The 13,141-nt window shown below is 48.7% G+C and overlaps 1 protein-coding gene and 1 long non-coding RNA gene across 5 annotated transcripts in view; one reads left to right on the plus strand and one right to left on the minus strand.

Annotated features, from left to right (window-relative positions):
• The first annotated feature begins 29 nt into the window (after window positions 1-29).
• LOC123379471 lies at window positions 30-8,289 on the plus strand. The gene is made up of 2 exons (XR_006583916.1): window positions 30-1,534; window positions 1,607-8,289. It is a non-coding gene; the product is annotated as an uncharacterized LOC123379471 (long non-coding RNA).
• Window positions 2,774-13,141, minus strand: part of MTOR (mechanistic target of rapamycin kinase) — a 134,098-nt gene continuing 123,730 nt past the window's right edge. For 3 of the 4 annotated variants that reach the window (XM_003989489.4, XM_045035087.1, XM_045035089.1), the window contains 9 exons: window positions 13,001-13,083; window positions 11,805-11,877; window positions 11,228-11,302; window positions 10,712-10,847; window positions 9,222-9,287; window positions 7,147-7,227; window positions 6,788-6,868; window positions 4,410-4,515; window positions 2,774-3,718 (listed from right to left, as the gene is read on the minus strand). In XM_003989489.4, coding sequence (XP_003989538.1) covers window positions 3,703-3,718; window positions 4,410-4,515; window positions 6,788-6,868; window positions 7,147-7,227; window positions 9,222-9,287; window positions 10,712-10,847; window positions 11,228-11,302; window positions 11,805-11,877; window positions 13,001-13,083 — 717 coding nt within the window. In that variant the 3' untranslated portion in view covers window positions 2,774-3,702. Of the gene's footprint in view, window positions 3,719-4,409; window positions 4,516-6,787; window positions 6,869-7,146; window positions 7,228-8,606; window positions 8,911-9,221; window positions 9,288-10,711; window positions 10,848-11,227; window positions 11,303-11,804; window positions 11,878-13,000; window positions 13,084-13,141 lie in introns of those variants that run through there. The other variant, XM_045035086.1, reaches the window with a different exon arrangement.

A 13,141-nucleotide genomic window follows, 5' to 3' on the forward strand; every position in this document is an offset into this window, starting at 1 on the left:
TACGCACGCGCAAAGTTCGTCTTCTCGGGGGACGCGCTGGCTGGGAGTGTAAGTTGCTCTTCGTCCCTGAGCGCCGCGGCGGGGGAGTTTACGTTTTCTCTTTAACCTCTTATCGTATCTTCTTGATAACCTTGTGTTTTACGGTGGGACCCGGGGGATCCAAGTATCCTCATTTAAGGCCAGCTCCTCGCAAGCTCGTCCTGTGCCCGCTTCACCCGCTTGGTCGTGTCTCCTGTAATGATGCCCTTTCTCCGCACAACTGTGAGCCACCCAGGCTTCCTTGTAATGATGCCCTTTCTCATTCCTAACGGCCTACACGTGTGCTGGCATCCCTGCGACAGAGACACAAAACATCGCCGCACCACCTCCTTCCAACAGCCGTCACGTTTCTCTTGCCCTTTTTAGGTAAACTATTGGAGAAGGCATTTTCCTGCCACACGGGCGGGCCCTCCAACTCTTTTGACCTCCTCCAATCAGTCATTCCCCCCCATCTGCACCGCTGGAAGCACTCTTGCTGAGGCACATATGGGGAACTCACACATTTGTTAAGTGAACCTGGGAAGAGGGGCTTTTGTTCGGAGGGAGGCAGTTTTGGCAGCCCAGGAGATGGTTCGGAAGGTTAGTGGGGTGTAGCCTTTCTCCTAAGTTCAGGGGTGGCACACCTTTAACAATTCATTTGGCTTAGTCAGTGTTCAGTAAACATTAACAGATCTCATTATTCAGACTGCCCTATTAACAAGAATATCCTATTAAGAGAACACTCGTTTTCACTCTCCCCCCTCCCCACTGGCAGGGTACCCTGGCAGAACAAAGACCTAGCCTGGGTCATTTTAACAACAAATATTTTCGAGCACTTATTCCGTGTGGCTCAACCTAATACCACATTTCAGGCTGTTTTGTGTGCTTTACATGTATTATCTCGTCCTCAAAACAACCTTATGGCCTAGATCATACTGTTCTCCATACCGTCAGAGGAGGAAGCAAGCATAGATTGAATAACTGCACAAAGGTAGTTTGAGGTGGAGTTGAGATTTGAAACTAGGCAATTTGACACCACAGCCTTAGTTCTTTCAAACTACTTTACATGCCTCCCAGAGTTTTAAGACCTAACCTACAGAAAGGTACCAGGGCTTGCAAGGATCCTGAAAGTCCTTTGCTACATGCCTCCCTTCACACAGGGTTACGTGAAGCCATCAGGGATGGGTAGGTTAATTACGACTGTCCTTAAAGGTTTCCATCAGCTCACCTTCCTTGGGTCATTCATCTCAACAGAGTTGGAAGTTTTTGTCTAGATACAACCTGAAACCCGTTAGATTCACTAAAGATCTTAATCCCGGTGACTCTTTTCCATTGATAGCCACCATTTTCCCGAGTCCATTCATTCCCATACCCTTTATCTTTCACAGAAATGGTAATGTCACTGTAGTCCCTGATAGTGATTTCACGTAGAACCAAGAAAGTTATGGTGCCCATATTTTCTGGAGCAGAATAGTTGATGCGTGGCGTAGAGTGACTATAGAAAAATCTAAGACAGGTATGAGGCTTTCTAACTGGGGGGGGGGTTAAAATAGTATCAATATTTAAACTCATCTTTGCTTTAATACAGGAGTCCTCCAACAAATGAGTACGGAGCACCACTGTGGTCCAGGACTCTGGCAGGTTTGGGGGATACAAAGTCTTATAAGAAATGGCTCCTGGCCTTGCAATTCTCATGCTTTCCCTAATACAGGTTCTCTGAACAGCGTTTATGACTCAGTATTTCAAACTGGGTAGCTGCGGCCCATGGGAATTTAGAAATAGGAAATTTACTTGAACTGAAAATGCTGTTCTTCGGAAGAACTCCTTAGGCATGCTCTCTCTAGAGGACTCTCTATATAGTGCTTGGCAGCTCCATGTAGAGTTCTCTCCTTCCCATTATTGTACGCCTCTTTAATAGGTCGTGTGGCTTCTAGTTTTCTCTTTACCCGTTTGACGCTGGTTATGTTTTATTTTTTATTTTTTAAGTAGGCTTCACGCCCAATGTGGGGCTGGAGCTCATGACCCTGAGATCAAGAGGCGGATGCTCTACCGACTTAGCCAGCCATGCGCCCTGATCTGTTTTAAACACTACTCAGATTCTACTTCTGTTTTAGAACTTCCCATGGTTCCCTGTTGTTCCCAGTGTCAGGTTCAAACTCCTTGCTGTTGAATTGTGAGGCAGGCCACGGTCTGCCCCACACTGTACTTTTTAGCCTCCTTTTAGTTGCTATTATTCCTTTTGTTCTCCAGTGACCACTCAGCCAGATGTGCTGAACTGTGAGGTCCGACTGGGTGAAACTGCCGTTTTACATATCAAAAATGGTCTAAGACTTGCAATTCAATACAGTTCAAGTTCACACTTGCCATTCCTGCAGGATACTGTACTTTCAGACCGCTTTTCTGCAGAATGTCTTCACTTGCTTCATCTGATAAGCTCCCACTTATCCTTTAAAACCCATGGCAGATGTCCCCTCTCCATGAGGCTTTCCTGGCTCACCTGGTGGAATTAGTGCCCCCAGCAGAGGCTCACACCCTGGATGGGATTCTTCTCCCCACTTAGCTTGGCGGGAGTTACCAGTCCACTCCTACACGATGCTGACCCACCTTGTCTGGCCTGTGAACATCCCAAGGAAGGGGACCATGTCACGAAGATCCCACATCCTGCATAGCCCTTAGTGCCACGTGCATAATGCTGACTATTGGAGGACTACCCGCTTCCTTTATGAACTTATAATTATGAAAAGACACTCCTACATGTTTTTAAAATTCTGATGTCGTTTATTGGCACAAAAATTATTCAGATACAACATGGTGTCTAGAATGGCTACACTTGATACTTTGTGCATTTACTTTAATATTTCCTTTGCTCAGAATTCCCAGCGGGTACCAGACCTTCCCTCTCTGTGTTGAGCACCTCCACGATGGCATTTCTATTTCCAAGCCCTTGCTCTAAACACAGAGCGTTCGGACTTCACTGACAACATCCTAAAACCGTGCTGGGGAAGGCCACTGTGGGCCACCCTACCGCATCACGATCTCTGTGCATTTGCTCAGCTAAGGCCACCCAGCGACTGGAAGAAACCCCTCCTAGCACTGGGGCCTTGGATTGAAGTGAGTTAAGTCGCGGCATCACGAGTGAGGCAGAAGACAGGCGCTTGCCACCCATTTTGGCCCATCTTACAAATGTTGTTGCCGTCCGCGGACCAGTGAGGTAACGGGATGGGTGGAAGTGACCAAGTCAGCTCCTCCCGATTTCTAACACGTGTCCTCCGTGGCCTGAGGCTTCCTGACTGTGCAGAGTTTGCCGTGTCCTTATCGGGAAGGACAAGGAGGCCATTCTTCCATCAGCAATGCTTATGATGAGTTCTCTTGTGAGTTAAGTCAAAACCCGTATTTCTAAGTTATGGATCTTCTGTTCCCCCAAATCAATGGCTTGATTTATGTAGTATTTCTGTGTTTACTGTCCTGGGAACCAAATCAAGCCTTGTGTTTCTGACAATATATTCTTCAACAGCAGCTAGAAAGTTGGTTCAAACCAACGTTTAATATACAGTAGTTCTTTTCATTTACATTTCAAGATATTTAACAAAGTCGAACTTCCTGGCCATGGTTGCGGTTTAGTGGAAGCATATCCAAAGTACAAAAGCCTCAAGAGAAACGCTGTGGGCCCTTCTGGGCCTCGGGTTACCAAAAAGGACACCTAGGAAGACAGAGAGAAAAGGAATATTTTAATAATTTGGGCTTTTTCAGGGCTTTACACAGATACACTGAAAGTGGAGAGACCAAGGTCTGACAACCCCTGGGGACATTCCTTGAGATCTCCCACAACTAATTGTGTCAGACACACTCATCATTTCCAGTCAAGGGCTGATGCCTGCTGCGGTCCCAGAAGGACACTTCGCCATCCCCCTCCCTCTCAAGTTTCTATCTTCAAACGTGCCTCCGGCAATTCATCAAAGCAGACCCCAGCGTGGTCCTTGAGGTTACAGTCCCAGAGCATTAATTAGTCTTTGCGTCTCTTGCTCTGTCACTGCTCTGGCTTCTTTTCTGTGGCCCTTCCCTCCATCTTTGAATTGACAGCAAAAAATCCAAAAAGAACCTCTCTCCCCACCCCTAAGGAAAGGGGGACTCACCTACTTTTCTAAACCACTTTTTAATGTAATTTTATTTCGGTGTTTGCCTTCCAAGTAGGCACCCGTGTTTCTCAAGTGGCTCCCTTTCTAGAACTGTGAGTGCACACGGTGAATACCAACTTTTAAAGAGATCTGACACTACGATTACCCTTTATGGATAACCCCCCCACCCCAGGCTTTCTGCAGCTCTGGGACTGGGGCACAGGACGGGGCCCCACTGGCTGGTTTTAGCACAGGCGCTCCGGCACGCCCACTCACCAGCCGATGTAGCACTGGCACAGGTTTTCATGGGATGTTGCTTGCTTGATCAGCAGCTCAACTTGAGTGGGGACATCCAGGGTTTCGTCATGAGAAAAGTCCCGACCTAGGACAAGAGAAACAAAAACAGCTCTTGTGCACTTGGTTTTCAGCTCCGTCCTTGCCCCGGGGTCGGCTGACCTGTCTGTGCAGCCCGTATCAGGTTCTCCTTGCCTGTGAGTATGAAGGCTACGCGGCGGCTGGATTTTAAATTCACCTCCGTGAGACATGAATACACACCGGTCTCCTCCTCCAGACAGAGACTGGGTGTGAGGAGGGTAAGTGTAAAGGTCTGCGGTTGGCTGAGCCCAGGGGTGATGCAGGTCTGGCTGATGGGTCTGCGGAGATTCCTTTATCTGTTGCCATCTTCAGGCAAGTGGACGGGAAACCCTTCCCCCCTTTCAATCCTATAACCTCCGTTGTTGAGCCTTTGCTCCCACGGGCCGGCTTGCCTCCGTCATAAACCAGAGCAGGCACTCGTGGCCGGCCGATGAAGCCTCTGGTGAACGTGCCTGTCCACCTCCCCGAGGGCTCAAGATGGTCGAGCTGGCTTTTCACCGCTGGCTTCTCACCGCCAGCACGTGCCCTCGGCTCCTCCTTTACAAGTTAATTCATTCACTGAGCTCATAGTTTCGGACCCCTGATGTGTCAGGCAGCGCTCGAGGCGCTGGATTTGCTGGACACGAGCTCTCTCCTCATTGCTGCTACCGTCTGGAGGCACCTCTCCTCCCGCTGAAGGCGAAGTTCCTCTGCACTCGGATCCCAAGGCCTCCCGGTGCCTAGGGGGGCTTCGCACGGTCACTTGCCCTCCTTCCCTGTCTTTACATTTTGTAAACTAGGTCCTCTTGCCCATTAAAGAACAAAGGGCTCCCGCCCAACTACTCCCTCTGCAGCCAGGGACTCTCCGGTCCCTGCACGGCCAGCTTCTCACACTTTTGACACTTGTCTCCCCTGTCTGGCTTCTCTCCCCAAGTTCACATCCTCTTCAACCCCTTTGGTCTGGCTGCCAGCCTCGTCACACTCTCAGAAGGCTGCCAGTGACTCGGGGCTTCCTGGGTGCCTCCCATCCTCACGCCCCATCATCATCAGTCCCTTGGATTTTGCCTCCTGAAGTTCTGGAGGCCACCTCAGTCTAGTCAACTGTCCAGCCGCCACTTCGGCACCTGCTTCCTTCCTCCGTGCAGCCTCCACATGGCAGGACAGGCAGGATTCCCCAGGGTAAACCCAGCGGGCTGTTCCCGCCTCTCCACCCCACTTCAAGACCTCAGGGCCTCCCCACTGCCCTGAGAACGGAGAACGAAAACGCAAGGCCCCGCGTGACCCCGCCCCAGCCCCCTCAGAGTGAAACATTTTGCGCCGCACTCCTCCCGTGTCGCTCTCTGCGGCAGTCACGCTTGTCGGCTTTCAGACCGTTTTTCTTGCCAGCTTCCTTCCCACCACGGGGCCCTTGCATGTGCCGTTTCCCTTACCTAGAACAATCTGCCTCTAATTGCGTCCTTTTCGGGTGTTAGCTCAAGGGCTGTTTGCCTAGGGAAGCTCTCCTGAACGCCAGCACTTAGATTTCCCCGTTACCGGCATCACAGCCCAAGCCCTTTCTTGCACCTGACAGTGTCTCCTTTAGACGTTGGCCCCACGAGGGCAGGAAATCCAGCTGCTTTTACCAGCACAGTCTCCTCAGCCTCTAGCGCCTGTAGGCGCTCAATAAATAAATACAACTTGACCACGGCACTTCTGTGCCAGCCCCTCACGCTAAGGCTTGGCATCCCATGTCTCACTTGAGCCCCGCCGCCTTCTGAGAGAGGCGCTGTCGTCATCTTCCAGATGAGCAGACAGGGAGGCCCAGGAGTCACACAGGATGCGGCAGAGCTGGGGTCTTCGGTCCCCCGTGACCACTGCCCCCCCCTCCCCCATCATACCCCCTGGTCTGTATGACACGTCTCGTTTTCAAAAGTATGCATTTCTCTCCCTCCACGCTCTCCACTCCGTTAACAGCCACCAAAGTGCGGGAAGGCAGTGAATCAGAGTGGTCAGATTTGCTCCAGTATCAAGCCAGGATGAGAAAAAAATTTTTTCCTGAATTTGGCGGACTTTGGACCCAAAAGGACTGTACCCACCTCTGTCTGTTAAAATGAGATTAACGTCTGCTTACAGTGGGTTTATTGGTCTTTAGAGAATCAGAGAGGGTCCTTAACAGATACAGCCTCGGAGACCCTCCAGTGAGCTGCAGAGTCCAAGTTTAGGCGCCAACACCACCGGGAAGAGGCTGACCACCCACTCGAGGACAGAGAAATCTCTCAAGATTCTATGTTCCTTTTAAGTGAACGCACGCACACACTCACCAGTGAGCTTGTCTCGAACCCGGTTGATAATCTGAATAGCTTTCTTATTTAGGGCCTCTGGTTTCACCAAACCGTCTCCAACTGGAATACACAAAAGTAGAAATAACAGTAGGATTGGATCATCTCAACAGTCTCAACAGACGCCCCTGTTTTTCTCAAATATTCACTTTTGTAAGTGTTGGGTAATTCTCCCTCTGTGTCTATCTTTGTGCTCGGAATATAAAGAGGAATTCACAGAGCGCTGTCTGCTCAAAGGCAGTTTTGTTGCCTCGCCCTGTTGGCCCCTCTCATGGTACAACACAGCCGCTGTGCTCTTCATGAGGCGGTCCTCGGTGCAGTTCCTCGGACGTTGCACTTACTGAAGGAATGAATGGACTCTGGCACCGTGGTCCCTGTTTTCTTATGCGCGGGTTCCCCAAGCTCCACACCGTCCAAAATTTCTAGGAGGAGAAAGAATCGACTGGCAGAACATTCCACCACCAACAAACCACTGTTTCAAGTGTTAGCTCTACTTCTCCACACACCACCTCCCCTTTCAAGCTCGCCCTGCCACCTCTGAGGGGAAAGGAGAGGAAGAAGGGTCACTATGGATTTGAAAGACCTTACGTCTCCAAACACGAATTTTCAAGCAAACGGCCTTTATAAAATGTTCTGACGTAGAGAACAGGAGCGGGAACGAAAGCCCTGTTGATAAGACTTGTTTGGCTCGACAAAATCTGATGATATAAAAAACACGAGCCTTCCCTGGGTCACGCTCATGACCCGAGTGTTATTCTTTGGAGGAATCTATATGCCATTTCTGGGCAGAAAAAGTCCTCAGGCTTTAGGGTCACTCTCCACCAATCGTGGCCTTCAGGAGAAGAGAGTCTGGAAGCAGGAGTATGAGGTTATTTGCACATTGCCCTTGCACACCACAGGCCTTCAAAATGAAGCGAGTAGTCGTAATACTTCTATGAAACTTCACTTTTAAGCCCCATGACACCAGCCAGGTCCACCACTCTCTGGTGCCACCAGAACCAGCTGTCCTAATTCCCCGGAGGCAGCACAGAGGAGTCACGCGATAATGTACGAACGAGGTGGACCCTGAGCACGAAAGTCTCACATGCTTTGGACAAGACCAGTCACCCGCACAAAGTATCCCAGACACCGCAGGTAATCCCGGCATCATTCACAAATCCTGTCGCAGTGTCCACGGTAGAGTCCGCACCGGTTCACAGACTGCACCATAGCCCAGGACCTCAGTGTCCTGCCCAGAACACCCTCTTCCCTCCCACTCGTCTGAAATGGCCAGCCTAAATCGCACTGACCCGGGACCTCCCTTTTCGACTGCAGTTCAGAGTGGTAGGTCCTTGCTCTCAGCCCCACAGCCTCTCCTCTGAACCAAACCGCAAACCGTGAGCTGCGGGACCACACGGGGCGGGGGGATGACAGTTGTCTGATCAGTTCGTGGGCTATACATGTTGATTGATTCTGTGATGTGATTCTATGCTTCTCTAAGGTAATCTCTGTATGTCATTCTTTTTGCACCCTTAAACATTATTTGGCTTAGCTAAGTAACAAATTGCAAATGTTCCATAGGTGTTTGTAGAGAATATTTACCTTTTTTTTTTACACCCCAACAGTATTTCCAAGGTGCGAACTATGTAGGATGTTGTTAGATATTATGGGGGAAACAGGGGAGGAGGGACGGGGAAGGTGAAACAAAGTTAAACCGCTTTACTCTTAAGACTTTTGAGAGGTTCACACAAACCCCGTTCTGGCTCTTGAAGGGCATTATCTTCCAGGGACCCTGTTCTGTGGACCCACTCTTGACAGCAGTGTTTCCTGTGGCTTCCCCGCCCCTCAGACAGCAGTGTGAGTACACTTCCAGTAGCTTCCTGGGTCCTCAGCCAGCAGTACGAATACACTTCCCGTGAGAACACTTTCTGTGGTTTTCCTCAGACGACAGTGTGAATACGCGTCCGCTGCTATTTCTAAGCTACTAACAATTCTCTAGGCCCGTGGACACGGCTAATAATTATCCCAATCCAGACAGCATTCAAGGGCATATACTGGCTCATATTCAGACATACTTTCAATTGTGTTTACAGATAGATTAAGACTGGAAAGTTTGATCAAAATTTCTGAGCCTCAGGTACCCACCCCATCCTGAGAGGCATTAAATAAAAAAAAACGTGTGCTCAGTAAATATTTCTAGACTAACTTTCTGAAGTTACATGAATGCCCATTAGACGATATTTTAGCAGTGACACAACTTCTGCATGACCGTATCACTGGTAAGAGCCTCTGGAAACACATGCTTCCTTCCTTCATATTCAGCATCCATTACCGCTTTCCATCATGACTCCTAATGGCAAGAACAAAGCTCACCCTGTTTGAGACAAACTCTGCACAAAAGGGACAGAATCTGCAATCTCCCATGGGATGCACCCACCTACTGACTGGCCAGCAGAGTAGGAATCTGTCCTTGTTCGGGACCGCTTGTTGCCTTTGGTATTTGCTGGGGAAAGAAATAAAGAGAGGATAAAAAGTGCTTCCAACTGTCACTTGAAAGAAATTTGGTTGAGACGATGTTTTCTTACAACCATAAAAATACAATTTTTCGAAAAGCTAGAGCGTTGGGGAGAACTCAGGATGGATCCCTCAGGAGTCGGCAGGTGAATGTGAGCATGGGTGTCCAGTCCTGTGGGACACGCTATGTCACGGAACTGAATGTAGATGCTGGGGACCAGATAACAGAGGGTGAAAACAGGGTTTGTTGGCAGTGGTAGAGACACCTGTGTTAGTCACCCCGTTCTAAGGAGGAGGAGCAAGGGGGAGACGGAGAGGTTGCTGCCCTAGGTCACAACTGCCTGTGTCTCCTGTCAAGATGCCCGCTTGCTACTCTATATGAAATGCAAACAAACAGAAATCACTAGGGTACTTAATTTATCCTGAATTTATTTATTTATTTATTTATTTATTCATTCATTCATTCATTCATTCATAATGGATGTCTTATTTTTATATGTTTTTTAATGTTTATTTTTGAGAGACAGAGAGAGACAGTGTGAGCAGGGGGAGGGGCAGAGAGAGAGAGGGAGACCCAGAATCTGAAGCGGGCTCCAGGCTTTGAGTCGTCAGCACAGAGCTCGATGTGGGGCTCGAACTCATCAACTGCGAGATCATGACCTGAGCCGAAGTCGGATGCTTGACTGACTGAGCAACCCAGGCACCCCTAAATGGATTTTGTTTTTTACGTTTATTTATTTTTGAGAGAAAGAGAGAGAGAGAGCAAGCAAGCGGGGTGGAGGGGGGTGGCAGGGAGGGGATGGGGAGCAGAGAAAGAGAGTGAGAATCCCAAGCAGGCTCTGCACTGAGAACACAGAGCCTGACTCGGGGCTCGATCTCAAGAATCACGAGTATGACCTGAGCTGAAATCAAGAGTCAGACGTTTAACAAAATGAGCCACCCAGGCGCCCCTTAATTAATATTTAAATTGATGATTGGTGTTTTCTGTTCTACTTAGAAAAACAAACAAAAAAAAACCCCTTGAAATTCATTTCCAGCCACCAGAACAGCTCTGTAAAAATACAATGCAATAGGGGCGCCTGGGTGGCTCAGTCGGTTGAGCGTCTGACTTCGGCTCAGGTCATGATCTCACAGTTGGTGAGCTCGAGCCCCGCATCAGGCTCTGTGCTGACAGCTCAGAGCCCGAAGCCTGCTTCAGATTCTGTCTCCCTCTCTCTGACCCTCTCCCATTCACGCTCTGTCTCTCTCTCTGTCTCAAAAATAAACATTAAAAAAAAACAAAACAATGCGATAGTCCAGTTATACACCTCAGGCTCCAGGCTGGCAGGGGAAAGATCAGTGAAATGGAACACATCAGATGTTCCCTGTCTGGAGGGTGTGGGTTCCAGCTCCCAGACATTTGCTCATACTCACTGTCCATCAGCCTCCAGTTCAGCAAGGGGTCATAGACAAAGGCTTCCAGCACGGCCATGACACTATCCTTGTGTTCCCGAAGCACTTCCATCACTGTGTGGCACGTGATTCTATAGTTGCCATCCAGACCAGTAACCTGCAGGACCAGAGCCATTCGCCACAGAAGTCGCTGGTACCAGCCCCACCCCTGAAGGCCCCACAAGCAGAAGCAAGTCAAGAGGGTCTGCTCCCCACACTTAGGAAGCAGACACAGACCATTAATGATGTAGCAGGATGGGAAGGTGTTCGGAGCAAGGGGTGGGGTCAGGCCTGTGGCTCGTAGGAGACAAGGTCTGACGTGAAGCATCTCAAAGATGGATCGTTTCTAACACAATGGAAAATACCAGGAAACCACCACAGAAGCCACCCAGGTACTTCAGGGAGCTGATGAGATCTAACAAGCAAGTCTGTCTTCAGAGCGGGTCCTGACTACACCAGCCCCCATTCCAAAGTAGCTCGTTCCCAATGCCCACTCACCTCCATAGCATTGGTCAGCATTCTGGTTAGTCTAAATGGAATCTTCTCTGGGAATTTCTCCCTGGTCATAGCAACCTGTGGGGAAAAGAGAGAAAAACCAAGTCTGACGGTTAAATTGTTTTCTTTAGAAGAAGCCAGGCGAAGGCAGACGGCTTTTCTTTGTACTGATTTGAATTAGGGTGCAGAGATGAAGTAGCTTGAGTTTAGCGAGGGGACTTGTCACAGGGATTTAAAAGACAACCGGAGAGAGAGACAAAGGGATAGAGGGGAAAAAAGAAAAAGGACAAGCGTGCATCATGCCAGGCCTTTGACCGGCAGGCTGTGTCGGGAAGGAGGATTCCTCCACTTGAGAGGGTGTGTGAACAGCCTTGCTTGCCTCCAGAGAAGTCAGAGACCAATTACAGCAAGTATCAATGAGCACTGATTTTGTTTCTTAGATTGACTTTCTGTTGCTTTGGTAGGAGAGGCAGGAGTCAGGATAAGCATTTTGGGCTTAAATTTGCTGGAATGGTCAGAGGGTGGAAAGTGGTCATCTGGAAAGGAAAGCTTTATGTGGTGTTTGAGAACGCACGGTCACCTCAAAGCAGTCCCCGAAGTCAATGTGCAGGATCTTCCCGCTCAGCCGGTCCAGCATTAAGTTGGATGGGTGTCTGGGAAACAGGAGAGAGACCGGGGAGAGGTCACTAGAGCGGCACTGATGAATAAATCAACAAGGATGTGATATTCCAGGCCCCGTCCACAGGCCAAAGCCAGCCCCGCCTGCTTCTGTAAACAAAGTTCGACTGGACGCGGCCGTGCTGACTGGTCGCGTTTTGTCTCGGGCTGCTTTTGTGCTACCATAGCAGACACGAGTAGCTGTGAGACGTCACATGGCCAGCAAAGACTAAATTATTTCTAATCTGGCCCTTTACAGGGAAAGTCTGCCGATCCCCGCTCCACGTCTGAAACGAAGGCTCATCTATGTGAATCCCAAGTTGCTTTCCCAAGGTCTTTGGTCACAAGATAAATCATTCCTGGCGGTGCTGGCATCTCAGAGTGACAAGGCTCTATCAATACCCCTCAGCATCTATCACAGGGTCTCACCTCTGAATTCTCCTGGTTCTTTTCAAAAACAAGAACTTATTATTTTTGTGGGAAAAAATTATTTTACTCTCAAGTAATTGGACAAGACATGAGCCCAAGAGAGAGTAGATACCAGAGAACTAGTTTTTCAAAGACTTCTGGTGAGTCAATTTCTGAATATTCCTTAACTACTTTTTCAGTCAGTATATTTGGATACAATTTCTTATGTAGAACTATCAGGAGGATCTACTTTGGTTGGTTTCATTTACAGAAATAGAATTATTTATCTCAGCACAGAGGTGACCGATAAACGTTTACTGAATCAATACAACCAATCAAGATTGTTCTTTGTCTTGTAAGTAAGGTCTGCACCCACTGTGGGGCTTGAATTTGCAACCCTGAGATCAAGAGTCACGCACCCTACTGACTGAGCCAGCCAGGTGCCCTTGTACGTGGCTTTAAATATATCAAACCAACGTATGGAGAAAGCAGTACCCTAGGACTAAGCTTTCTCTTCTCTTTAGTTTGTTGTGTGGCTGTTGTGTGGATAATAAATTGGGACCTAAGGCTGATGCTGCAAACGAGGGCCTGGGGTACAAAATACAAATATTTACTAGATGGTCATAAAGCTTACTAGAAAACAAAAGGAAACTGTTTAAGAAAGGTACAATGTAGAAAAAAGACTAAAAAAACCAAATTAAGTTTGCTCACCTATCTCCCAGGCCCAAAATATACCCGACCATGGACATGACCGCTAAAGAGCGGGTGTAGTTGGTTCTTCGGTCAAACCACACCTGGAACACAGGAGCACACTTGAACCAAGGCTCTGGGAGCTAACTAGCTTCAACATAA

This window comes from Felis catus, chromosome C1 (assembly GCF_018350175.1).
Source record: "Felis catus isolate Fca126 chromosome C1, F.catus_Fca126_mat1.0, whole genome shotgun sequence".
In the NCBI taxonomy this organism is placed as follows: Eukaryota; Metazoa; Chordata; class Mammalia; order Carnivora; family Felidae; genus Felis; species Felis catus.